Source organism: Ranitomeya variabilis, chromosome 1 (genome assembly GCF_051348905.1).
Source record: "Ranitomeya variabilis isolate aRanVar5 chromosome 1, aRanVar5.hap1, whole genome shotgun sequence".
In the NCBI taxonomy this organism is placed as follows: domain Eukaryota; kingdom Metazoa; phylum Chordata; class Amphibia; order Anura; family Dendrobatidae; genus Ranitomeya; species Ranitomeya variabilis.
In genome coordinates, this window is record NC_135232.1 from 743,218,417 (window position 1) to 743,244,474 (window position 26,058).

At 48.0% G+C, this 26,058-nt stretch overlaps 2 protein-coding genes across 3 annotated transcripts in view; one reads left to right on the top strand and one right to left on the bottom strand.

Moving 5' to 3' along the window:
* The window catches only part of DEGS2 (delta 4-desaturase, sphingolipid 2), a 29,934-nt gene extending 28,909 nt beyond the window's left edge, over positions 1–1,025 (bottom strand). The window contains exon 1 of the mRNA XM_077269627.1: positions 888–1,025. The gene's annotated coding sequence lies outside the window, so the exon portion shown is untranslated. The remainder of the gene's footprint in view (positions 1–887) is intronic.
* On the top strand, positions 222–25,628 carry YY1 (YY1 transcription factor). 2 transcript variants are annotated; one of them, XM_077269604.1, is made up of 5 exons: positions 222–984; positions 21,408–21,570; positions 21,838–21,898; positions 23,439–23,597; positions 23,905–25,628. In XM_077269604.1, exons 1-5 carry the CDS (start codon positions 417–419, stop codon positions 24,085–24,087), a joined length of 1,134 nt encoding a protein of 377 aa, XP_077125719.1. In that variant the 5' UTR covers positions 222–416; the 3' UTR covers positions 24,088–25,628. The 2 variants fall into 2 exon arrangements, with proteins under 2 accessions (XP_077125719.1, XP_077125724.1); XM_077269609.1 differs by having other exon boundaries at positions 24,985–25,628.
* The last annotated feature ends 430 nt before the right edge of the window (positions 25,629–26,058 follow it).

Below are 26,058 nucleotides of genomic sequence, written 5' to 3' on the forward strand. Positions count from 1 at the left end.
AGTTCTCAAAATAAAATTATCAAACTTTATTGGTAGAAAAAGTAAAACAAAGAACTGGAGGAGGATCGTCCGTGGGCTCAGCCTGTCAGGTGTCACCGCTGAGGAAACGCCGCCCGCGCACAGACACTGACGGCTCGTGACGTCCCCGACAGCACGTGACGCGGCCGGAGCACGTGACCCCAGTCCCCGCAGCTGGCGGCTCCGCCCCCCAGATGCCAGGATGCCGCCCGCCGCCTCCTCCCAGCAGCAGCGCGGCCGTTGAAATGTCTGCTCTCGCGAGATGATGCCGGAGCGGACGGCGGCGAGATTTGCGGGCTGGAGTTGCTATTTGTATTGAAGGAGGACGAAGAAAAAAATATAATAATAAATAATCCGGAAAAAAAAACGGAAAAATCGGGACTGGGGGGGACAGGACGATGGCGTCGGGCGACACGCTGTATATCGCCGCCGACGGCTCGGAAATGCCGGCCGAGCTGGTGGAGCTGCACGAGATCGAGGTGGAATCTATCCCGGTGGAGACGATCGAGACGACCGTGGTCAGTGTGGTGGACGACGAGGACGATGAAGACGACCCCCTTCACCACCACCATCACCACCACCAGCCCATGATCGCGCTGCAGCCGCTGGACCCGGACGTGCACCACCACCACCACCATCAGGAGGTGATCCTGGTGCAGACCCGGGAGGAGGTGGTGGGCGGCGATGACTCGGACCTGCGGGCGGACGGCGGCTACGACGACGACCAGATCGTCATCCCGGTGCCGACCCCTAGCGGGGACGACGAGTACATCGAGCAGACGCTGGTGACGGTGGCCGGGAAGAGCTCCGGAGGCCGCAGCGTGAAGAAAGGCGGCAGCGGCAAGAAGAGCAGCAAGAAGAGCGGATACCTGAGCGGCGCCGAGGCCGCGGGCCGCAAATGGGAGCAGAAGCAGGTGCAGATCAAGACCCTGGAGGGCGAGTTCTCCGTCACCATGTGGGCCTCGGGTGAGTGAGCGCGGCCGGGAGCCGACTGCAGCCGACGTGTGCTGGGCGCCGCCATGTTCGCTGGACAGTATGGCGGAGCCGAAAAAAACATGGCCGTGTGTGAGAGGGAGAGACTGAGCCGGGGAAGATGGCGGCGGAACATGGCGGCGGCCGGGCGGGAGGAGGCGGAGGCCCGGGACTAGGCCGCAATGGCGCACTTCATGAGGAGACGGGGGAGGGGCGCGCCACGGCTGATCTCCGGGACCGGGCACCGTCACTGTAGAGATGTGTGTACCCAGCAGTGTGTGTGTAACGGGGGCAGGAGATCAATGCACCGAGCAGTGTGTGTACCGGGGGCAGGAGATCTATACACCGAGCAGTGTGTGTACCGGGGGCAGGAGATCAATACACCGAGCAGTGTGTGTACCGGGGGCAGGAGATCAATGCACCGAGCAGTGTGTGTACCGGGGGCAGGAGATCTATACACCGAGCAGTGTGTGTACCGGGGGCAGGAGATCAATACACCGAGCAGTGTGTGTGTAACGGGGGCAGGAGATCAATACACCGAGCAGTGTGTGTGTACCGGGGGCAGGAGATCTATACACCGAGCAGTGTGTGTACCGGGGGCAGGAGATCTATACACCGAGCAGTGTGTGTACCGGGGGCAGGAGATCAATACACCGAGCAGTGTGTGTACCGGGGGCAGGAGATCTATACACCGAGCAGTGTGTGTACCGGGGGCAGGAGATCAATACACCGAGCAGTGTGTGTGTACCGGGGGCAGGAGATCAATACACCGAGCAGTGTGTGTGTACCGGGGGCAGGAGATCTATACACCGAGCAGTGTGTGTACCGGGGGCAGGAGATCAATACACCGAGCAGTGTGTGTGTAACGGGGGCAGGAGATCAATGCACCGAGCAGTGTGTGTACCGGGGGCAGGAGATCTATACACCGAGCAGTGTGTGTACCAGGGGCAGGAGATCTATACACCGAGCAGTGTGTGTACCAGGGGCAGGAGATCTATACACCGAGCAGTGTGTGTAACGGGGGCAGGAGATCTATACACCGAGCAGTGTGTGTAACGGGGGCAGGAGATCAATACACCGAGCAGTGTGTGTACCGGGGGCAGGAGATCAATACACCGAGCAGTGTGTGTACCGGGGGCAGGAGATCAATACACCGAGCAGTGTGTGTACCGGGGGCAGGAGATCTATACACCGAGCAGTGTGTGTACCGGGGGCAGGAGATCTATACACCGAGCAGTGTGTGTACCGGGGGCAGGAGATCAATGCACCGAGCAGTGTGTGTACCGGGGGCAGGAGATCTATACACCGAGCAGTGTGTGTAACGGGGGCAGGAGATCAATGCACCGAGCAGTGTGTGTACCGGGGGCAGGAGATCTATACACCGAGCAGTGTGTGTACCGGGGGCAGGAGATCAATACACCGAGCAGTGTGTGTGTAACGGGGGCAGGAGATCAATGCACCGAGCAGTGTGTGTACCGGGGGCAGGAGATCTATACACCGAGCAGTGTGTGTACCGGGGGCAGGAGATCTATACACCGAGCAGTGTGTGTACCGGGGGCAGGAGATCTATACACCGAGCAGTGTGTGTACCGGGGGCAGGAGATCTATACACCGAGCAGTGTGTGTACCGGGGGCAGGAGATCTATACACCGAGCAGTGTGTGTAACGGGGGCAGGAGATCAATGCACCGAGCCGTGTGTGTAACGGGGGCAGGAGATCAATGCACCGAGCAGTGTGTGTACCGGGGGCAGGAGATCTATACACCGAGCAGTGTGTGTAACGGGGGCAGGAGATCAATGCACCGAGCCGTGTGTGTAACGGGGGCAGGAGATCAATGCACCGAGCAGTGTGTGTACCGGGGGCAGGAGATCAATGCACCGAGCAGTGTGTGTACCGGGGGCAGGAGATCTATACACCGAGCAGTGTGTGTACCGGGGGCAGGAGATCTATATACCGAGCAGTGTGTGTATCGGGGGCAGGAGATCAATACACCGAGCAGTGTGTGTACCGGGGGCAGGAGATCAATACACCGAGCAGTGTGTGTATCGGGGGCAGGAGATCTATACACCGAGCAGTGTGTGTACCGGGGGCAGGAGATCAATACACCGAGCAGTGTGTGTACCGGGGGCAGGAGATCTATATACCGAGCAGTGTGTGTATCGGGGGCAGGAGATCAATACACCGAGCAGTGTGTGTACCGGGGGCAGGAGATCAATACACCGAGCAGTGTGTGTATCGGGGGCAGGAGATCAATACACCGAGCAGTGTGTGTACCGGGGGCAGGAGATCAATACACCGAGCAGTGTGTGTATCGGGGGCAGGAGATCTATACACCGAGCAGTGTGTGTACCGGGGGCAGGAGATCAATACACCGAGCAGTGTGTGTACCGGGGGCAGGAGATCTATATACCGAGCAGTGTGTGTAACGGGGGCAGGAGATCTATATACCGAGCAGTGTGTGTACCGGGGGCAGGAGATCTATACACCGAGCAGTGTGTGTACCGGGGGCAGGAGATCAATACACCGAGCAGTGTGTGTACCGGGGGCAGGAGATCAATACACCGAGCAGTGTGTGTACCGGGGGCAGGAGATCAATACACCGAGCAGTGTGTGTACCGGGGGCAGGAGATCTATACACCGAGCAGTGTGTGTACCGGGGGCAGGAGATCAATACACCGAGCAGTGTGTGTACCGGGGGCAGGAGATCTATATACCGAGCAGTGTGTGTAACGGGGGCAGGAGATCTATATACCGAGCAGTGTGTGTACCGGGGGCAGGAGATCTATACACCGAGCAGTGTGTGTACCGGGGGCAGGAGATCAATACACCGAGCAGTGTGTGTACCGGGGGCAGGAGATCTATACACCGAGCAGTGTGTGTACTGGGGGCAGGAGATCTATACACCGAGCAGTGTGTTTACCGGGGGCAGGAGATCTATACACCGAGCAGTGTGTGTACCGGGGGCAGGAGATCTACACTCACCGGCCACTTTATTAGGTACACCATGCTAGTAATGGGTTGGACCCCCTTTTGCCTTCAGAACTGCCTCAATTCTTCGTGGCATAGATTCAACAAGGTGCTGGAAGCATTCCTCAGAGATTTTGGTCCATATTGACATGATGGCATCACACAGTTGCCGCAGATTTGTCGGCTGCACATCCCAAAGGTGCTCCATACAAGGCAGGATGGATCCATGCTTTCATGTTGTTTATGCCAAATTCTGACCCTACCATCCGAATGTCGCAGCAGAAATCGAGACTCATCAGACCAAGCAACGTTTTTCCAATCTTCTACTGTCCAATTTCGATGAGCTTGTACAAATTGTAGCCTCAGTTTCCTGTTCTTAGCTGAAAGGAGTGGTACCCGGTGTGGTCTTCTGCTGCTGTAGCCCATCTGCCTCAAAGTTCGACGCACTGTGCGTTCATAGATGCTCTTAGGCCTACCTTGGTTGTAACGGGTGGCGATTTGAGTCACTGTTGCCTTTCTATCAGCTCGAACCAGTCTGCCCATTCTCCTCTGACCTCTGGCATCAACAAGGCATTTCCGCCCACAGAACTGCCGCTCACTGGATTTTTTTTCTTTTTCGGACCATTCTCTGTAAACCCTAGAGATGGTTGTGCGTGAAAATCCCAGTAGATCAGCAGTTTCTGAAATACTCAGACCAGCCCTTCTGGCACCAACAACCATGCCACGTTCAAAGGCACTCAAATCACCTTTCTTCCCCATACTGATGCTCGGTTTGAACTGCAGGAGATTGTCTTGACCATGTCTACATGCCTAAATGCACTGAGTTGCCGCCATGTGATTGGCTGATTAGAAATTAAGTGTTAACAAGAAGTTGGACAGGTGTACCTAATAAAGTGGCCAGTGAGTGTATATACCGAGCAGTGTGTGTACCGGGGGCAGGAGATCTATATACCGAGCAGTGTGTGTCAGTGTGTACCGGGAGCAGGAGATCTATTTACCGAGCAGTGTGTGTACCGGGGGCAGGAGATCTATATACCGAGCAGTGTGTGTACCGGGGGCAGGAGATCTATACACCGAGCAGTGTGTGTACCTGGGGCAGGAGATCTATACACCGAGCAGTGTGTGTATCGGGGGCAGGAGATCTATACACCAAGCAGTGTGTGTCTGTGTACCGGGGGCAGGAGATCTATATACCGAGCAGTGTGTGTACCGGGGGCAGGAGATCTATACACCGAGCAGTGTGTGTACCGGGGGCAGGAGATCTATATACCGAGCAGTGTGTACCGGGGCAGGAGATCTATATACCGAGCAGTGTGTGTACCGGGGGCAGGAGATCTATATACCGAGCAGTGTGTGTCTGTGTGTACCGGGGGCAGGAGATCTATACACCGAGCAGTGTGTGTACCAGGGGCCGGAGATCTATACACCGAGCAGTGTGTGTATCGGGGGCAGGAGATCTATACACCAAGCAGTGTGTGTCTGTGTACCGGGGGCAGGAGATCTAAAAACCGAGCAGTGTGTGTACCGGGGGCAGGAGATCTATATACCGAGCAGTGTGTGTACCGGGGGCAGGAGATCTATATACCGAGCAGTGTGTGTACCAGGGGCAGGAGATCTATATACTGAGCAGTGTGTGTCTGTGTGTACCAGGGGCAGGAGATCTATACACCTTCCCGTCACCTGCGTACTGCAGTACTTTGCCCTAAACAGGGCAGACAAAGTACGCCTGCGCAGGAGCTGCGACACCCATCGGACCACCCCTGGGTGAGTATAATATAACCGTTTTTTCTTATGTTTCAGGTTACATCGGGGGCTTATGTATAGCATTACAGAATGCTGTAGATAAGCCCCTGATGCCGGTGGCCTTTACTTATAGGCCATTTTTGGGGTGACAGATTCCCTTTAAAGGGTATATTAGGGGCTTTACAAAAAATGTATCTAAGCACTAACAAGCAGGTAATTGAAATTTTCTGCCTGCGCCGTTCGTCTAGAAAGCGGAGGCTTCTTTTCCGGACCTCTGTTGACGGGGCGGGACTTCAAAGGTCATTCTGATTGACAGCCAGATTCCCACTGCCTAACTGGGTGTGCCCGCTGTCAATCAGAATGACTTGGGAAGTCCCTCCCTGTCGCGTCGGCACCGGCAGCTGAATCACCGGCAGGAGCGTCTGTGACCTCCCTGTATCAGGAGAGAACGGCACAACAGGTAAAGGGAATCTGTCACCTCATTTTCCGCCTATAAGCTGCAGCCACCGCAATTAGGGCCTTATCTACAGTATTCTGTAATGCTGTAGATAAGCCCCCCTCCCCCCCCCCCCCATGTATCCTGAAAGATAAGAAAAACAAGTTATATTATACTCCCATCTTCATGCGATGACGTCCTCTTCCTCGCTTCTGTCGCGCTCCTGCGCCGAGCTCAGGCGTACTTTGTCTGCCCTGTTGAGAGCGGAGCAAAGTACTGCAGTGCGCAGGCGCCGGAAAGGTCAGAGAGGCCCAGCACCTGCGCACTGCAGTACTTTGCTCTGCCCTCAACAGGACAGACAAAGTTCGCCTGCGCTTGGGGCAGGAGCGCGACAGAAGCAAGGAAGAGGACGTCATCGCATGAATATGGGAGGCCCCGGACCGGACCAAACCACAACGGGACCGCCCCTGGGTGAGTATAATCTAACCTATTTTTCTCATCTTTCAGGATACATCGGGGGCTTATCTACAGCATTACAGAATGCTATATATAAGCCCCTAATGGTGGGGGCCGCAGTTTATATGTGAAAAATGAGGGGACAGATTCCCTTTAAGGCTTCTTTCACACTTCAGTTGTTTGGCGTCAGTCACTTCCGACATAGTGACGGATCCGTCACAATTGTTGAGAAAACGGTTCCAACGGATCCGTTTTTTTGACGGATCCGTTACTTGGGGGTTGTCTGGGAAAAGTATCTACTTTTTGGAGCATGCGCAATTGAAAAAGCGGATTGGGGTGACGGATCCGCCGAAATGACGGTCGCGACGGATCCGTCGCCCATAGGCGGCCATTCTATGGAATGACGGACGCGACAGATCCGCCGCGAACCGCCATTTCGGCGTTGACAAAAACGTTTCAATGTCCGTCTATGTCTAGACAACGTCCGCCAAATTTCAACGGATCCGTCGCATGACGGATGGAACGGACGACCATCCGTCACAATCCGTCGCCAATACGGGAAAATATGGGAAAATAACGGATCCGCCAAAAAAAAATGACGGATCCGTTATTTGAGGAAACTGGTGGTTTTAGACTGACGCCAAACAACTGAAGTGTGAAAGAGGCCTAAGTTGCAGTAATCTGACTGATAATGCTTGATACATTTATTGATTTTTTTTTTTTTTTTGCAATGTCCTGGATACCCCTTTTTAAGGTCAGGACTAGTGATGAGCGAGCGTGCATGCTGAAGATACTCTATTAGCACTCGAGCGTGCTTGCTCATCACTCGTCTGGACTTTGACTACACTGGACTGGACTTCGACTAGACTACTCCAAAGTCTTAATTTTGTTTTTCTTAAGCCATTCAGAGGCGGACCTTCTGGTGTGTTTTGGATTATTGTCCTGCTCCATAACCCAAGTGCGTTTCAGTTTGAGGTCACGAACGGATGGCCGGACATTCTCCTTCAGGACTTTTTGGTAGACAGCAGAATTCATGGTTCCATTTACCACAGCAGGCCTTCTAGGTCCTGAAGCTGCAAAACATTCCCAGACCACACTACTACCACCATCATATTTTACTCTCGGTGTGATGTTACTTTTCTGAAATGCTGTCACTTCTACGCCAAATGTAATGGTTCCTGCTCGTTCCAAAAAGGTTAACTTTTGTCTCGTCAGTAGTGTTGAGCGATACCTTCCGATACTTGAAAGTATCGGATAGTATCGGCCGATATCCGAAAAATATCTGATATCACCGATACCCGATACCAATACAAGTCAATGGGACACAAGTATCGGAAGCTATCCTGGATGGTTCCCAGGGTCTGGAGGAGAGGAGACTCTCCTTCAGGCCCCTGGGATCCATATTCATGTGAAAAATAAAGAATAAAAATAAAAAATATGGATATACTCACCCCTAGCGGTGTTAATCGGCAGCCTCCGTTCCTAAGAATGAGCAAGTGAAGGACCTTCGATGACGTGGCGGCTTGTGATTGGTCGCGTGACCGCTCATGTGACCGCTCACGCGACCAATCACAAGACCGCGACGTCATCGCAGGTCCTTCACTCGCTCATTCTTAGGAACGGAGGCTGCCGGTTGCAGCGGTTACAACCAGGGCGCGTCAGAGGGTGAGTATATCCCTATTTTTTATTTTTATTCTTTATTTTACACATGAATATGCATTCTGATCCCGATATCGCAAAAATATCAGAACTCGGTATCGGAATTCCGATACCGCAAATATCGGCCGATAACCCGATACTTGCGGTTTCGGAATGCTCAACACTACTCGTCAGTCCACAGAGTATTCTCCCAAAAGTCTGAGATCATCAAGATGTTTTCTGGAAAAACTGAGAGGAGACTAAGGCTACGTTCACATTTGCGGTAAGCGCCGCAGCGTCGGGCGCCGCAGCGGCGCCGCATGCGTCATGCGCCCCTATATTTAACATGGGGGCGCATGGACATGCGTTGTGCTGCGTTTTGCGCCGCATGGCCGCAAGCGTTGGACGCAAGAAACGCATCAAGTTGCATTTTTTTTGCGTCCAACTTTCGGCCAAAAACGACGCATGCGGCGCAAAACGCAGCGTTTTAGCGTGCGTTTTGCCGCGTTTTTGTTTGCGTTGTGCGCTGCGGCGCCGACACTGCGGCGCACAACGCAAATGTGAACGTAGCCTTATTGTTCAGCAGTGGTTTTTGTCTTTGAACTCTGCCATGCAGGCCATTTTTTTCCCAGTCTCTTATGTTGGAGTCATGAACACTGACCTTACCTGAGGCAAGTGAGGCCAGCAGTTCTTTAGATGTTGTTGTGGGATGTTTTGTGACCTCTTGGATGAGTTATCTCTGCGTTCCAATTTTGGTTGCCGTGCCTCTCCTGGGACGGTTCACCACTTTTCCTTGTTTTTGCCATTAATGGATAATGGCTCTCGCTGTGGTTTGCTGGAGTCCCAAAGCTTTAGAAATGGCTTTATAGCCAATTACTTTGTTTCTCATTTGTTCCAGAATTTCTTTTGGATCGTGGCATGATGTCTAGTTTTTCAGGATCTTTTGGTCTACTTCACTTTGTCAGGCAGGTCCTATTTAAGTGATTACCTAATTGAGAATGGGTGTGGCAGTAATCAGGCCTGGGTGTGGCTAGGAATTGTGAACTCCGCTTTAGGGATGATCGAATAGCTGTGGATAACTACTTATCCAAATCGCTATAGCACTTCTGGAATAGCTGCATCGGTAACCCGGATACCTGGAACGCTCCCGATAATCAGCTGTCCGGCGCCGTAGATGTATGTGTCGCAGCTGTGTGACACAACACATGCATGGAGAGCCCAACAAACAGCCCCTCCATGCATGTGTTACCGGGGGTAGCTGATACCCCAGAGAACATGATTCAGTGTTGCGATCGCCGTTATTAACGGTATAACGGCAACCGCAGAAAAAAGTCTGATTTGCTATTTAATTTCTCTCTCCTCTGATGTGATCGCACAAACAACGGACGACAGTTGCGACGTGTGGCACTGCGTCGCTAATAAAAGTCTATGGAAAAAAAAAACGCTTCCTGCGGGCAACTTTGCAGGATGCGTTTTTTCTCCACAACGACGCATTGCGACTTGCAGTGCCCGACGCTAGTGTGAAAGTAGCCTTAGAGTTGAGCTAAAGTGAGGATAGGGGTTAGAGTTGGAGTTAGAACTGGGGGGTTTCCACTGTTTAGGTACATCAGGGGGTCTCCAAACACAATATTGCACCATCATTGATTCCAGCCAATTTTGCATTCAAAAAGTCAAATGGTGCTCCCTCCCTTCTGAGCCCTGCCATGCACCCAAACAGTGGCTTTCCCCCCGACATGCGGAGTTTTGGTGTACTCAGGAGAAATTGCACAACAAATTTTGTGGTCCATTTTCTCCTGATACCCTTGTGAAAATAGAAAAAAATTAGTTGCAAAGTATATTTTTTGTGAAAAAAGTAAAATGTTCATTTTTTTCCTTCTACTTTGCTTTAGTTCTCGTGAAGCACCTGAAAGGTTAATAAACTTCTTGAATGTGGTTTTGCGCAGTTTTTAGAATGGTGTCACTTTTGGGTATTTTCTGTTATACTGACCTCCCCAAAGTCACTTCAAATGTGAGGTGGTCCCTAAAAAAAAAAAAATAAAAAAAAAAGTTTGTAAATTTTGTTGGAAAAATCAGAAATCACTGGTCAACTTTTAACCCCTATAACGTCCTAACAAAAAAAAAATTGTTTCTAAAATTGTTCTGATGTAAAGTAGACATGTGGGAAATGTTACTTATTAACTAGTTTATGTGACACCTCTCTCTGATTTAAAGGGAACCTGTCACCCCCAAAATCGAAGGTTAGCTAAGGCCTCTTTCACACTAGCGTCGTGCACTGCACGTCGCTATGCGTCGTTCTGTAGACAAAACGCATCCTGAAAAATTGCTTGCAGGATGCGTTTTTTCTCCATAGACTTGAATTAGCGACTCATTGCCACACGTCGCAACTGTCGTGTGACTGTTGCGTCGGACCGTCGGCACAAAAAAAACGTTACATGTAACTTTTTTTGTGCGTCGATAGCGACTTTTAACTCCGCCCCCGCCTCCCCGCACATCACAATGGGGCTGCGGATGCGATGTAAAACAGCATCCGCTGCCCCCGTTGTGCGGCGCTTCCACACTATGCGTCGCTGCGCTGCAACGTCGCATAGCGACGTGCAGTGCACGACGCTAGTGTGAAAGTAGCCTAAGCCCACCGGCATCAGGGGCTTATCTACAGCATTCTGGAATGCTGTAGATAAGCCCTCGATGTAACCTGAAAGATGAGAAAAAGAGGTTAGATTATACTCACCCAGGGGCGGTCCGGTCCGATGGGCGTCGCGGTCTGGTCCAGGGCCTCCCATCTTCTTACGATGACGTCCTCTTCTTGTCTTCACGCTGCGGCTCCGGCACAGGCGTACTTTGTCTGCCCTGTTGAGGGCAGAGCAAAGTACTGCTGTGCGCAGGCGCCGGGCCTCTCTGACCTTTCCCGGCGCCTGCGCACTGCAGTACTTTGCTCTGCCCTCAACAAGGCAGATCAGTACGCCTGCGCCAGGGCTGTGGCGTGAAGACAAGAAGAGGACGTCATCGTAAGAAGATGGGAGGCCCCGGACCATGACGCCCATCGGATCGGACCGCTCCCAGGTGAGTATAATCTAACCTCTTTTTCTCATCTTTCAGGATACATCGGGGGCTTATCTACAGCATTACAGAATGCTGTAGATAAGCCCCTGACGCTGGTGGGCTTAGCTCAACTTCGATTTTGGGGTGACAGAATTTTTATGCCCTTAAAGGGAACCTAATTTTTCGCCATATTTCTGTTTTTTCCATAAACACACATATCAAAGAACTTTTACCACTAACATAAAGTAGTACAATATGTCACGAAAAAACATTCCAGCGTTATAACCACAAAGTGACAGTGGTCAGAATTGTAAAAATTGGGTCAGAATTGTAAAAATTGGCTGTCATTAGGCTGCAAATTGGCTCTGTCACTAAGGGGTTAAACTCCCAGGCCTCCGGTAGAGGACCGGAGAATGAGAAAGGACAGCAGACCACCCCCATTGAGTGGTGAGGGGTGAGAAGGAAATTTGAATATATATCTATCATACATACATACATTACAGTGGGCACTGAAAGTATTCATACCCCTTTACCCACAAGGGTGGTTTGCACGTTAATGACCGGGCCAATTTGATCAACTCTGACCACTGTCAGGTTATACCTCTGGAATGCTTCAACGGATCCCGGTGATTCTGACATTTGTTTTCTTGTGACATACGGTATATTGTACTTCATGATAGTGGTAAAATGTATTTGATAATATTTGCATTTATTTGTGAAAAAAACTGAAATTTGATGAAAATGTTGAAATTTTCGCAATTTTCCAACTTTGAATTTTCATGCCCTTAAATCAGAGAGATATGTCACAAAATACTGAACCCCTTTCTGACATTAGACGTACTATCCCGTCAAGGTGACCTTTGCCCGTTTGACCATCGACGGGAAAGTACGTCATATGCAATCAGCCGCGCTCATGGGGGGAGCACGGCCGGGTGTCAGCTGATTATCGCAGCTGACATCTGGCACTATGTGCCAGGAGCGGTCATGGACCGCTCCCGGAACTTTAACCCCCGAAACACTGCGAGATCGCAGCGTTCCTGTGGCATTGGGAAGCATCACGCAGGGAGGGGGCTCCCTGCGTGCTTACCTGAGACCCTCAGAACAACACGATGTGATCGCGTTGTTCCGAGCGTCTCCTCCCTGAGGAACTTATCTAGATGTGTGGTGAGCACTTTGATCCCCCAAGTGCTTCACAAAAGTTTATAATGTAGAGCCGTAAAAATAAAAAATTATATTTTTTTCACAAAAAATGATCTTTTCGCCCCCAATTTTTTATTTTCCCAAGGATAACAGGAGAAATTGGACCACAAATGTTGTCCAATTTGACCTGAGTACGCTGATACCCCATATATGGGGGTAAACCACTGTTTGGCGCACCGCAGAGCTCGGAAGGGAAGGAGTGCCGTTTTACTTTTTCAACTCAGAATTGAATGGAATTGAGATCGGACGTCATGTTGCGTTTGCAGAGCCCCTGATGTGCCTAAACAGTGGAAACCCCCAATTCTAACTCCACCCCTAATCACACCCCTAACCCCAACACACCCCTAGTCACACCCCTAACCCCAACACACCACCAATCCCAAACCTAACCACACCCCTAACCCGACCGTAAACGTAATCCTAACCCCAACTCTAAGGCTACTTTCACACTAGCGTCGTACGACATACCGACGCATACTGTGAAAGCGCCGCACAATGGGGGCAGCGGATGCAGTTTTTCCACGCATCCGCTGCCCCATTGTGAGCTCCGGGGAGGAGGGGGCGGAGTTCTGGCCGCGCATGCGCTGTCGGAAATGCTGGACACAACGCACCAAAAAACGTTACATGCAACGTTTTTTTGTGCCGACGGTCCGACGCAACCGTCGCATGACAGTTGCGACGTGTGGCAATGCGTCGCTAATGTTAGTCTATGGAGAAAAAACGCATCCTGCAAGCAATTTTGCAGAATGCGTTTTTATTCCAAAACGACGCATTGCAACGTGCGTCGTACGACGCTAGTGTGAAAAGAGGCCTAACCCTAATGGGAAAATGGAAATACATTTTTTTTTTATTTTATTATTTTTCCCTAAGGCGGTGATAAAGGGGGTTTTGATTTACTATTTATATCGGGTTTTTATGATTGGCAGCTGTCACACACTAAAAGATGCTTTTTATTTTAAAAAATAGTTTTTGCGACCACATTCTGAGCTATAATTTTTCCATATTTTGGTCCACAGAGTCATGTGAGTTCTTGTTTTTTGCGGGACCAGTTGATGTTTTTACTGGTACCATTTTCGGGCACATGACATTTTTTGATCGCTTTTTATTCCGATTTTTGTAGAATGAACAAAAACCAGCAATTCATGAGTTTCTTTTGGGGCGGGGGCGTTTATACTGTTCCGTGTTTGGTAAAATTGATAAAGCAGTTTTATTCTTCGGGTCAGTATGATTACAGCGATATCTCATGTTTATTTATATCCATCTTTTTGATTGCGTTTTATTCCACTTTTTGTTCGGCGGTATGATATTAAAGGATTTTTTGCCTCTTTTTCTTTTTTTTACGGTTTTCACTGAAGGGGTTAACTAGTGGGACAGTTTTATAGGTCTGGTCGTTACGGACGCGGCAATACTAAATATGTGTACTTTTATTGTTTTTTTTCATTTACATAAAGAAATGTATTTATTGGAACAATATATATATTTGTTTTCTTTATTTGGGAATTTAAAAAAATATATTTTTACACAGTGTAATATTTTTCTTCTTACTTTTTTACATTATCCCAGGGTGGGACATCACCATATAGTGTCAGATCGCTGATCTGACACTTTGCAGAGCACTGACACTTTGCAGAGCACTGTGTCAGATCAGCGATCTGACAGGCAGTACAGTAGGCTTGCCTGCTCTGAGCAGGCACTGAGAAGCCACCTCTCTGCAGGACCCAGAAGGACCCCGCGGCCATCTTGGATCCGGGGGCCTGCAGGGAGCAGGCCTTCGGAAGAACGCGATCACATCACGTTGTTCTGAGGGTCTCAGGGAAGCACGCAGGAAGCACCCTCCCTGCACGATGCTTCTCTATGCCACCGGAACGCTGCGATCTTGTTTGATCGCAGTGTTCTGGAGGTTAAAGTGCCTGTAGTGCTCCTGTCACATAGTGCCGGATGTCAGCTGTGATAATCGGCCGCGCTTCCCCCGTGAGCGCAGCTGATCGCATATGACGTAGTATCCCGTCGATGGTCCTACAGGCCCAGGTCACCTCGACGAAATAGTACGTCTAATGTCAGAAAGGGGTTAAATTTTTCACTCTGTTTCATTGAAGCCATTTGGTAAATTCAAAAAAGTTAATATTTTTCACATTAATGTACACTCTGCACCCCATCTTGACTGAAAAACAGAAATGTAGTAATTTTTGCAAATTTAATAAAGAAAACCTGAAATATCACATGGTCATAAGTATTCAGACCCTTTGCTCAGACACTCATATTTAAGTCACGTGCTGTCCATTTCCTTGTGATCCTCCTTGAGATGGTTCTACTCCTTCATTGAAGTCCAGCTGTGTTTAATTAAACTGATAGGACTTGATTTGGAAAGGCACACACCAGTCCATATAAGACCTCACAGCTCACAGTGCATGTCAGACCAAATGAGAATCATGAGGTCAAAGGAACTGGCCTAGGAGCTCAGAGACAGAATTGTGGCATGGCACAGATCTGGGCAAGGTTACAACAGAATTTCTGCAGTACTCAAGGTTCCTAAGAGCAGAGTGGCCTCCATAATCCTTAAATGGAAGAAGTTTGGGACCACCGGAAGTCTTTCTAGACCTAACCGTCCAGCCAAACTGAGCAATTGTGGGAGAAGAGCCTTGGTGAGAGAGGTAAAGAAGAACCCCAAGATCACTGTGGCTGAGCTCTAGAAATACGGTAGGGAGATGGGCGAAAGTTCAACAAAGTCAAGTATCACTGCAGCCCTCCACCAGTCGGGCCTTTATGGGAGATTGGCCTGACGGAAGCCTCTCCTCAGTGTAAGACACATGAAAGCCTGCATAGATTTTGCTAAAAAACACATGAAGGACTCCCAGACTATGAGAAACAGGATTCTCTGGTCGGATGAGACGAAGATAGACCTTTTTGGTGATAATTCTAAGTGGTATGTGTGGAGAAAACCAGGCACTGCTCATCACCTGCCCAATAAATCCCAACAGTGAAACATGGTGGTGGCAGCATCATGCTATGGGGGTGTTTTTCATCAGTAGGGACAGGATGACTGGTTGTCATTGAAGGAAACATGAATGTGGTCAAATACAGAGATATCCTGGGTGAAAACCTCTTCCAGGGTGCTCTGGACCTTAGACTTGGCCGAAGGTTCACCTTCCAACAAGACAATGACCCTAAGCACACAGTTAAAATAACAAAGGATTGGCTTCAGAACAGCTCTGTGACCATTCTTCACTGGCCCAGCCAGAGCCCTGACCTAAACCCAAGTGAGCATCTCTGGAGAGACCTGAAAATGGCTGTCCACCAACGTTCACCATCCAACCTGACGGAACTGGAGAGGATCTGCAAGGAAGAATGGCAGAAGATCCCCCAACTCCTGGTGTGAATAACTTGTTGCATCATTCCCAAGAAGACTCATGGTTGTATTAGCTCAAAAGGTGCTTCTACTCAATACTGAGCAAAGGCTGTGAACACTTATGACCATGCGATATTTCAGTTTTTCTTATAAATTTGCAAACATTTCTACATTTCTGTTTTGTTTTTTTTCAGTCAAGATGTGGTGGAGTATACATTTAACTCCTTTCTGACATCAGACGTACTATTCCGTCCATGTGACCTCAGCCAATTTGATTATGGATGGAATAGCACGTCTGAGCAATCGGCTGCAATCACAGGGGGTGCATGGCCGATCGCCGCAGGGTGTCAGCTGATTCTCACAGGTGGCACCCAGCACTTTAACCCCCAAAATATTGCGATCGAGCACGATCGCAGCAGCACAGGGGCTGACCGCCCCTCTGCCTTTGGATCGAAGACCCTGTGGCATGACGTGGGCTCCAGATCGTTGTCATGGTGACCCTAAGTCGTCATGATAACATCCGGGTCACCAGAGCTACGAAACTTGGTGATCATGCGCAGTGCATGATCACCAAGTCTCCCTGTCAGTGTAGCGCTGACAGCTTCTGTGGCTTGCAGTTACTGCTTCATCTGCAAACTTTAGAAGCGATCAGCCTGCAAAAAATGATTGTCCCACAGTGGGACAACATAAAAAAATTGGAAAAAAGTAAAAAAAAAATAATAATAATAATTGTAAAAATACTTTCAAAAAATCAAAAATAATAATAAAAAAATCAATATTTATTCTATCTCTAAATAAATATTTTAATGAAAAAAAAACTAAACAATGAAAGTACGCATATTTGGTATCGCCGTGTTTGCAACTACCCGACCTATAAAACAGTCCCACCAGTTGACCCCTTTAGTGAACACCATAAAAAATGAAGGCAAAAAATAGTGCTTTATCATCATACCGCCGAAAAAAAAGTGAAATAACACACGATGATCAAAAAGACGGATATAAATAATCATGGTACCGCTGAAAACGTCGTCTTGTCCCGCAAAAAATAAGCCCCCAAACTGCTCCATAAGCGGAAAAATAAAAGTTATAGCTCTCAGAATAAAGGGATGCAAAAATAATTATTTTTTATAAAAAATAGTTTTTGTGTAAAAGTGCCAAAACATAAAAAAATGATATAAATGAGGTATCGCTGTAATCGTACTGACCGGAAGAATAAAACAGTTTTATCAATTTTATCACACAGAACGGTATGAATGCCCCCCACAAAAGAAATTCATGAATTGCTGGTTTTTGTTCATTCTGCCTAACAAAAATTGGAATAAAAAGTGATCAAAAAATGTCATGTGCCTGAAAATGGTACCAATAAAAACGTCAACTCGTCCCGCAAAAAACAAGACCTCACATGACTCTGTGGGCCAAAATATGGAAATATTATAGCTCTCAAAATATAGTGATGCAAAAACTATTTTTTGCAATAAAAGCAGTCTTTTAGTGTGTGACAGCAGCCAAACATAAAAACCCGCTATAAGGTCTCTTTTACACGTTCTGATATTTCCAGTACCGAAGAGGTCAGTGTCCGTGTGTGTAATACTTGCGGCACACATGTGGCACATCAGTACCACAAGGACGGGCGCCAGGGAAGACGTGTTACAGTAAGCGCTGTTCCCCGGCGGCGGGTGCTGAACATTCTTCCCTGCTCTGCTGGCGATTGGCACGAGCAGGGTAGAATGATGAGTTACATTTAAGTAATAAGAGACAGCAGGTGGCAGCTGATGGGACTATTACTCCCATCAGCCTACCCCTGCTGATGCTAATAACATACCTATAAATAGATTGGAAGCAGATTCCAATTAAGTTAAAAAAAATACAAGAATCTTTATTAAACACTATAGAACAAACACTTTACAAAAAATTATATATTTTTCAGTGGGTATACACCAAATGGATCTGCAAACACAGGAATATTCTTGCCAAAATATGTGTATATTATTTTCTTTTAGATAAGTTGGTCTCTTGTTGCTAAGTTAGGACAGAGGAGGAATCAACATTAATAAAATCCAATTTTTGAATAATAGTTCATGCGGTTAGTGCTTGTAAAGTTCGATGTAAGTACGTAAACATAGGATTTTCCAATAAGTAATGACTCCCTACATCACTAGACTTCTTAAAGCAATAAATTCAAGTGATTTAATGATATTAAAGGAGGGTCAGTAAGCCATTTGTGCTAATCTATTCACCAAATAATTTCCAACAAAGCAGGATGAATCACATAGTAGTGAGAGAACCAAAGAACTAAAAGGCACACTCCTGATACAAAACATTATGCAACCTTCCCATAATAGTAGTGCTGTTTTCAATGCTTGCTAGTGCTGCATATAGTTCTATGTAGTATTTGTACTAGAGTAAAAACAGCATAGTGCACAGGCTTAAGGTGCATAGTGCTATTCAATCATTAGTAACAAAGAGGAGAGAAAAAGTACTAATACATAACCTGGCTGCAGAAGGCTCCCCGACACACGTTTCGCGTTAGCTGCTTCTTTATGGGGGTCAGTTCTGCGCTCTCTCCCCTGCTCTCGCGTACTGCGCTGCGCTCTCCCCCCGCTCTCGCGTACTGCTCTCTCCCCCGCTCTTGCGTTCTGCGCTGCGCTCTCTCCCCCGCTCTCGCGTTCTGTGCTGCGCTACGCTCTTGCGTACTGCGCGGCGCTCTTTTCTTCCCCCAGCAGGATATGTTTTCTCTTCACAGAGCTGAAATTCTGTAAGAGTTTGGAGAGTCTCCTGAAATGAGTGTCCCTCACTGCTGAATATTTGGTGCAGTGTTGCAGGAAGTGGGTCTCCTCCTCCTCAGTTTGCAGTTTGGGCACAGTCTGTCCTCCCTGGGCTTGTATTCCTGTCTGTGATGGCCAAATTGTGGGCACTGAGTCTATACCGGCTCAGTCTCTGGGGTGGGAGTTTCTTTAGATATGGAGCCAGTCTGTAGTCTCCGGGACATGGTCAGTTTCTGAGAGGTGATGATATCCTTCCTCCAGTCACTGACCTACCTCTTCTGCCCCTCCTCTCCCATCTTTCTGATTGTGGCTTTTGTCAGGTTGTTTTGGTTGACGGTTCGGTCAGGTTGGGTTTGGGTGAGCTGTTCCGGGGGTCCTGGTTTGTGGGGACCACCTATATGTAGCATGGCCTTTATGGTGATGGTAGCTTGGGTTGCTTCTCTGTAGGTGAGCCTGGAAGGACAGCGCCCTCTTCAGGACTGCTAAGTGTAGAGGGAATCTGCCCAGCTCATCCCAACAGGCACTGTTGGTGGTGCTCCGGTGGACCTTGAGAAGGTGTTCACAGAATTCCAGGTGGAATATTTCTGTTGGGCTTGAATCCCACCTTGACGAATCTGGTTATGTTTGAGGGCCCCAGACTTCACAGCAGGATTGGGGCCATGATGGCATCAAATATTTTTATACTCCCTATCACACACACATTACACACACTCGCATATATTATACGCACACACGCATATATGCATATATTATACACACACGCATATATTACACGCACACACATTACACGCGGTGTCTGCTTATTCGTGTGTTGCCTTCATGCGGTGTTTGAACTAAAAGCACAGATGAGAAGCCAGTGACATGTTCAGCTCTGCTACATCTGTAGGGAGGTTTTTATATCTGTACCCTATCTACTATTCCCATTTCCAGGGCATGGATCGATCGGATATCTGCGGGTGGAGCAGTGGGGAGCTTTGTGTGCCCTTGTGTTCAGTGTGTCAAATATTGTGTGGTAGAGGCATGGTAGACACCATAACTCCAGCATGCCATGTAAGCAGAAATAAGTTATGGTGGCCATACAAATTAGAGTAATATCAGCCAGACTGCCTGATCATCTGTGGGTCCTGACTCGCCCTCGATAGTAGGGGAGGAGGGATCAGGTGTGTCTCATGGTAACATGCCCAAACCTTTGTATCCATATGTCCGTGCTGAAAACTTACAATCTGTATGGTTCGGATTGTCATGCATTGGCTTCTGCTCTTCATATTGTCCTGGTAATATGGTTGTGGTTGGGATGATGGACCCTCCATGTCTCATGTGAGTGATCGTGTACACGGGGGGGCCTTGTGGTTACACCACATTAACAGTCCTGTGGCTGCACCCGAAGGCCGCGGAGCGCCAGGCTTCCCATCTGCTGTCCTTCATGGTGGTAACAGGATGTCTGCTGCGCGGTCAGAGTATAATAATGCGTTCTGCGCTGTATATCTGTATATAAGGGCTTTAGGTAGAGGCCACCATGGGCCTGATAATTAGTCCTCTATCCTCTGCGCCACTGGGAAACTTAACACTATTGTAACCATTGATATTGGGGTACTTTGTCTGGAGCGGTCGTTATGTCGCTGTTACAGCTTTGTATGGTGTGCACTATGTGGCGGCTCAGTGCTGGAGATTGTCTATAGTGCTGGGAAAATGATGGTTTATTTGCTTGTGCCACCTTTATTTTCCAGTTCTTGGTGGGACAGATGGGGTACAATGCTGCTGGCCGAGTGCTGTGACATTGTGCCGTCATGTGCATGAATGGAAGGCCTGAGCTCTGCTGCGTGCGCACAGAGCAGTGACGGGCGGCTGTGACCTCTCCTTACAGTAAATGTCAGTCCTTGTGTCCTCCTGTGAGCAGCCATAGGCTCAGACTGCAGGGGTGCACAGCTAAAATATTAGCTGGCAGGTATCAGCACCTCGACTATGTGCTGCGTAGGAAGGTCACCAGCCCGCCATGTGCCGTGGTTCGGGGCCTTACAGCGCTCTACTACGGACTATGTACAGACACTCTGCACACCTCTAGATATGGCTGAGCAGGTGGGTGCCGTGTTTCTGCCCATGATGAGCCCCTCGCTGATCCGGGTGGAGGTCCCAGGGCTCGGATCTCCTCCGGTGATCATGACGGACTTGTCTCTGTGTGACTTGATAGCTCCACTATAAAGGACACTGACACTCAATGAACTGAAGTATAAACTCGCGCTTTGGATTCGCAGCCGGGGGAGGGGATGTGAGTGTTAGCGGTCTGACAGCCATAATGTTTTGGCTATGTGTACACGATGTGGATTTTGCTGCGGATTCGCAGCGTTTCCACAGATGCGGGTCCACAGCAGTTTCCCATGCGTTTACAGTACAATGTAAACCTATGGGAAACCAAAAACGCTGTGCACATGCTGCGGAAAATACCGCCCGGAAACGCAGCGGTTTACATTCCGCAGCATGTCACTTCTTTCTGCGGATTCCGCAGCGGTTTTACAGCTGCCCCTATGGAAAACCGCAGAAAATCCACGATAAATCTGCAGCAAAAACGCAGCGTTTTTGCCCTGCAGATTTATCAAATCTGCTGTGGAAAAATCCGCAGTGGCCAAGAATACGTGTGCACATAGCCGTAGTGTTGATGGATGCGACCCTTGTTATCTGTATGTGAGGGCAGGTTCGGTCAGGGGGTCTCTTCTCATGGCTCGCTGCCCTCCGAGCTGTGGATCGCAGTGACGGGTGTCTTCTCCAGATCTAGAGCGAGTTGTACATTGAGACCTTGAAATGATCCATCTCTTCTTCGGCTTCCTTCCAGATGATAAGAAGGACATTGACCATGAGACGGTGGTGGAGGAACAGATTATTGGAGAGAACTCTCCACCCGATTACTCCGAGTACATGACGGGAAAGAAACTCCCACCTGGGGGGATACCGGGCATCGACCTGTCTGATCCCAAGCAGCTGGCTGAGTTTGCAAGGTAATTAAATCCCCTTCTTTACAATGATGGGAGTAAACTGTGCCCCTCAGAAGTGGCAGAATGGGCAAGTAGTCTGCGTCAGTGGCTCCATGACTTCCTGAGACCGATATAGACAGTTCTCAATGCTCACAGTTTGGATAATAGAAGATTTGCTGGTTTGGGGGTTTTGAGCTCTTTTCTAGATTTCGAGTTGCGTTTTTGTATTTATTTTTAGGATGGTTTCCCTTTTTTAATGTTTAACAATCCAATTTTTTTTTTTTTTTAAAGAATGAAGCCAAGAAAAATCAAAGAAGATGATGCTCCGAGGACAATTGCGTGCCCCCATAAGGTGAGTTTAAACCCCCCCAGCACTCGAGAGAGGTAACAAAGCCGCAGAGAAAATTGCACAGTTGAGGGGGGGGTGGTTCACATGTTGTTGGTATTTGGCGCCAATTCTGCATTGAACGACGGCAGTGATTTACTGCACAAATCATCCACATGAGGCCGATAAATCCGCACACAACGTAGGACACGTTGCAGCTCGTCTGTCCTGCAGCAAATTAGGATCGACCTCTGCGCAAAGGGCGATATCTGCAGGGGAACATTTCCAGTGCCCCAGTCTCTACCCTATGTAGTTGCAGTGCTGATAGTGGGAAGTGCACCTTTTGATGCTCTGCTGCCCCAGAATTTGTGCCCCCGACCTTAGACAACACACTTAGTGACCAATTACATGGACTATAGACAGAACCTCTTTCAGGCTATGTGCACACATTCAGGATTTTTCGCGTTTTTTCTGCCGTTTTCCAAAGAAAAAACCCTTTAAAAAAACGCATACATAAGCATCCCATCATTTTTAATGCATTCTGCAATTTTTGTATACATGCTGCGTTTTTTTCCGCTAAAAAAAGCAGCATGTTCATTAATTTTGCGGATTTTTTGCAGCTATATTATTGCATTGGGAAGCTCTGGAAAAAAATGCGAAAAAAAAACGCATGCGGATTTCCTGCAGAAAATGTCTGGTTTTGTTCAGGAAAATTCTGCATTCATTCCTGAACTTGTGCACACAGCCTAAAGGTTACCTTTCATTTCACATGTGATCTGGGGGCATGCGTTCATCCTGAGACCCCCAGTTAGTGCTTATGTCACCGCTGTGAAGTGCACCCTATCTGCCTGAGCGAGCTCACAGAGCATTGTCCGGGCTCACTAGTCAGTGTACTGGTCTGTACCGCTCTGCGCTCAGTTGTGCAGGAGCCACTCCCCTCAGAGCAGTGATTTCAGTAATCATTGGGGGTCTCAGGATCTGGACCCCACCTAGCGGCAGCACAATTAATAGGTAACCTCTAATCACATGCAGCTTTGTCTCCTGGAAGGGACTGGACTCTGAACTATTAGGCTATGTGCACACGTAGGAAAAGAGGTGCAGAATTTTCTGCACAAAATCCGCATCTCCTGGCAGAATCCGCAGCTGCGGATTTGGCGTGGTTTTTATGCGAAATTGATGCGGATTTTGTGCGGTTTTTGCCACTGCGGATTTTTAACATGCAGATCCGCACAAAATAAGTGACATGCACTTTGAAATCCGCAGCAATTCCACACTGATTTTTTCCTCACCATCTGCACAGCTTTTTTTTTTATCCCATTGATTTACATTGTACTGTACATCACAGTGCGGATCTGCGGCGTTTCTGCGCGGAAAAATCTGCGGATCCGCAGCAAATCCGCATCGTGTGCACATAGCCTTAGAGACGGGCAACTAATTCTCTGGACTGCGGGGAGTGCAGATCTGGCCTGTTCACAGCACTCACAGGTTGGGGTCACTCCGGGGGCTCAGCGGACAATAATTTCATGTCTACAGTCGCCTTGAATTGCTGAACTGTTTTCTCTTTCAGGGATGTACAAAAATGTTCAGGGATAACTCCGCCATGAGGAAACACTTACACACACATGGTCCACGGGTTCACGTCTGCGCTGAATGTGGAAAAGCCTTTGTCGAAAGCTCGAAACTCAAAAGACACCAGCTGGTTCATACTGGCGAGAAACCATTTCAGGTAGGATCCGGGCGCATTATATATACGCGCTGCATATTGGTGGCAGTAAAGGAGGCGTCTGCTTTTGTTATCCCTTTTTGTTAGACAGATCCTCTGAAAACCAGCTGCAGCACCCCCGCAGGGAAAACCAAGTAATGCATGGTGTGCTCTGAGAGCCATAGGCTGACAATGTAATGCCTGCCTGTGCCAGGTCCTCCAGAGGGAGGCGCTCTGTCATTGTCAGAGGTCCATTTTTCAGGATTTTGCTGTCGGTTCAGTTCTGTCTTCTAGGTGGTGTGACCGTTGTTCTTTGTCCTCTTCTTCCCAGTGCACATTTGAAGGCTGTGGAAAGCGATTCTCATTGGACTTCAATTTGCGCACCCACGTGCGGATTCACACCGGCGACCGGCCCTACGTGTGCCCATTTGACGGCTGCAACAAGAAATTTGCCCAGTCGACCAATCTGAAATCTCACATTTTAACACATGCCAAAGCCAAAAATAACCAGTAACCCTTCACAAACAAAGACGTCTTTACCCCGTGGCGGAAGCGGCATCTTTTCAGGCGTATGACAGGAATATGCCTTCCCTTTGTACATGAATTCCAGGGATCCATTTTAAAAGAAGAAGCCGCCTACTCACCTGTGACAATTTTGATAAAAGAAAAAAGTCCTGTAGTATGGAAACGACCCCACAATCCAGTGTTACGACACTCGGTTTCCCGCTTTCCAGTTTTCAAGTGTATTTTGTAAAGTGCCCTCCCTTCCCACCGGTCAGGAGAGACGGGTCTCATAGTTACATCCAGACCTTTCTACCACATCAGACATTTCAGCTGAAAATCTTTTCACCTGTTCAAATTTTTATTTTTATTTTATTTTATTTTTTATATATATATTTTTGTTTTAAGTGTGCATATTGTACACTTTTTTTGGGGGGATGCTTAGTATTGTTATGTGATTTAATTCTGGAGGTTATTTTATTTTCTTTTGCTTGCAGTAGATTTTCTTTAAAAGAATGGACACTTACTGTACTAAATGCATACTTTAAAAGTATTTTTTCCTGTAAAAAAAAAAAAAAAAAAGTTGAAAAAAATAGAAAAATTGAAAAGAAAAAAAACACAAAAACAAACTCTTTATAATAGGTTTTGTTTTGGAATCTTTGTTTTTGTTGTATTATTTTTTTTTTTTTTTTTTTTAGATGTTAACACCATTTTTTGTATAATTGTACCCGTATATCGCTGTATTGAAATCATGTAGCACCGATTTAGTAGACGTGATTTGCGCTAGTGTTAATTCGATCCATTTTAGTCTTTCTTTTTAGGGGGGGGGGAATGAGGAGGTTGAGGGATGGGGGAGAATAGGGGTTATACTGCCAGTCGTTCATTGTTTTGTTTTGTTTTTTTTTGTTAGGTCGGTTACAGAAATTGGTGCTCAGTCGTAGAATGTATAGATCCCCCTTCACACCCATCCCTCATGGTTTTAGCTTGGCCAATGAGCTGGGAACTGAAGAACTGACCTGGGCAACAGGTAGCAGATGCCCCTAAAAAGGAATTTAGGCCCCCCCAAAATCTTTTAATTTATTTCTTTTTTTATTTTTTATCACCCCACCTCCCCCTTCCCTTTTTAAAGGATCCTATTAGAAATGTCCAAGTGGTCAGCACTGCTCGTCCTCCACCCTGTAGTAGCTGTTGATGAATGGTAGGTTTATAACACAGGATTGCCGTCTATCCACGATTACCCCGGTGTACAGATGTAATGGATCCGCAGCAGACGGTGGCGATCCCCTGACCTTACTGTTATTCAGGGAGCAGCTGCATGGAGATCTCCGCATGAAGTTGTGCCTGTCCCATCCCCACTCCTCCTCCATGATCTTCTCACTACCCACGGAGAACGGTCTGACCCACGGAGGGTGATCTGACCCACGGGCGCCTCCTGATGACTGGATACTTGGGTTGATCGGAATTGTTGGTCACGAGTTTCCTACCTGTGTTATCTTCCACCAGGCGTACTTTTTGTATTTTAATACTGTAAATACATTTATTTCCCAAAAATAACCTTTGTTTCTTTTTTTTTTTTTTTCTTTGAGCCAGCCTGGGTTATATCAGGGCCGGCATATGTTGTGGTTGATTTGGCTTTATTTTTCTCTTTTTATCTTTCTAGGTATTATCAAAAAATACTAATCTGGGTCGACTTCAAGCTATAGTCCATCATATGACTGTTCTCCGCCTTAGAAATAATATCTTGGGATTGTAGGTTTGGGGTTTTGAGTGTTTTACTCTTTCTCATTTGCTTCATTGAAGGGAGCACAGGAACCGATGCACCACGATCCCCCCCCCCCCCCAAGAAGGCTACGAGGAAGAGTTTTTAGGGCGAGTCCTAAAGAGATTAAAGGGCTGTACCCACAAAGTGCATGTGTCATATCTATACGTTATTCCGTACATGTATAAAACGGGGGGTCCAGCAATGAGGTTTGCACCTGTCATG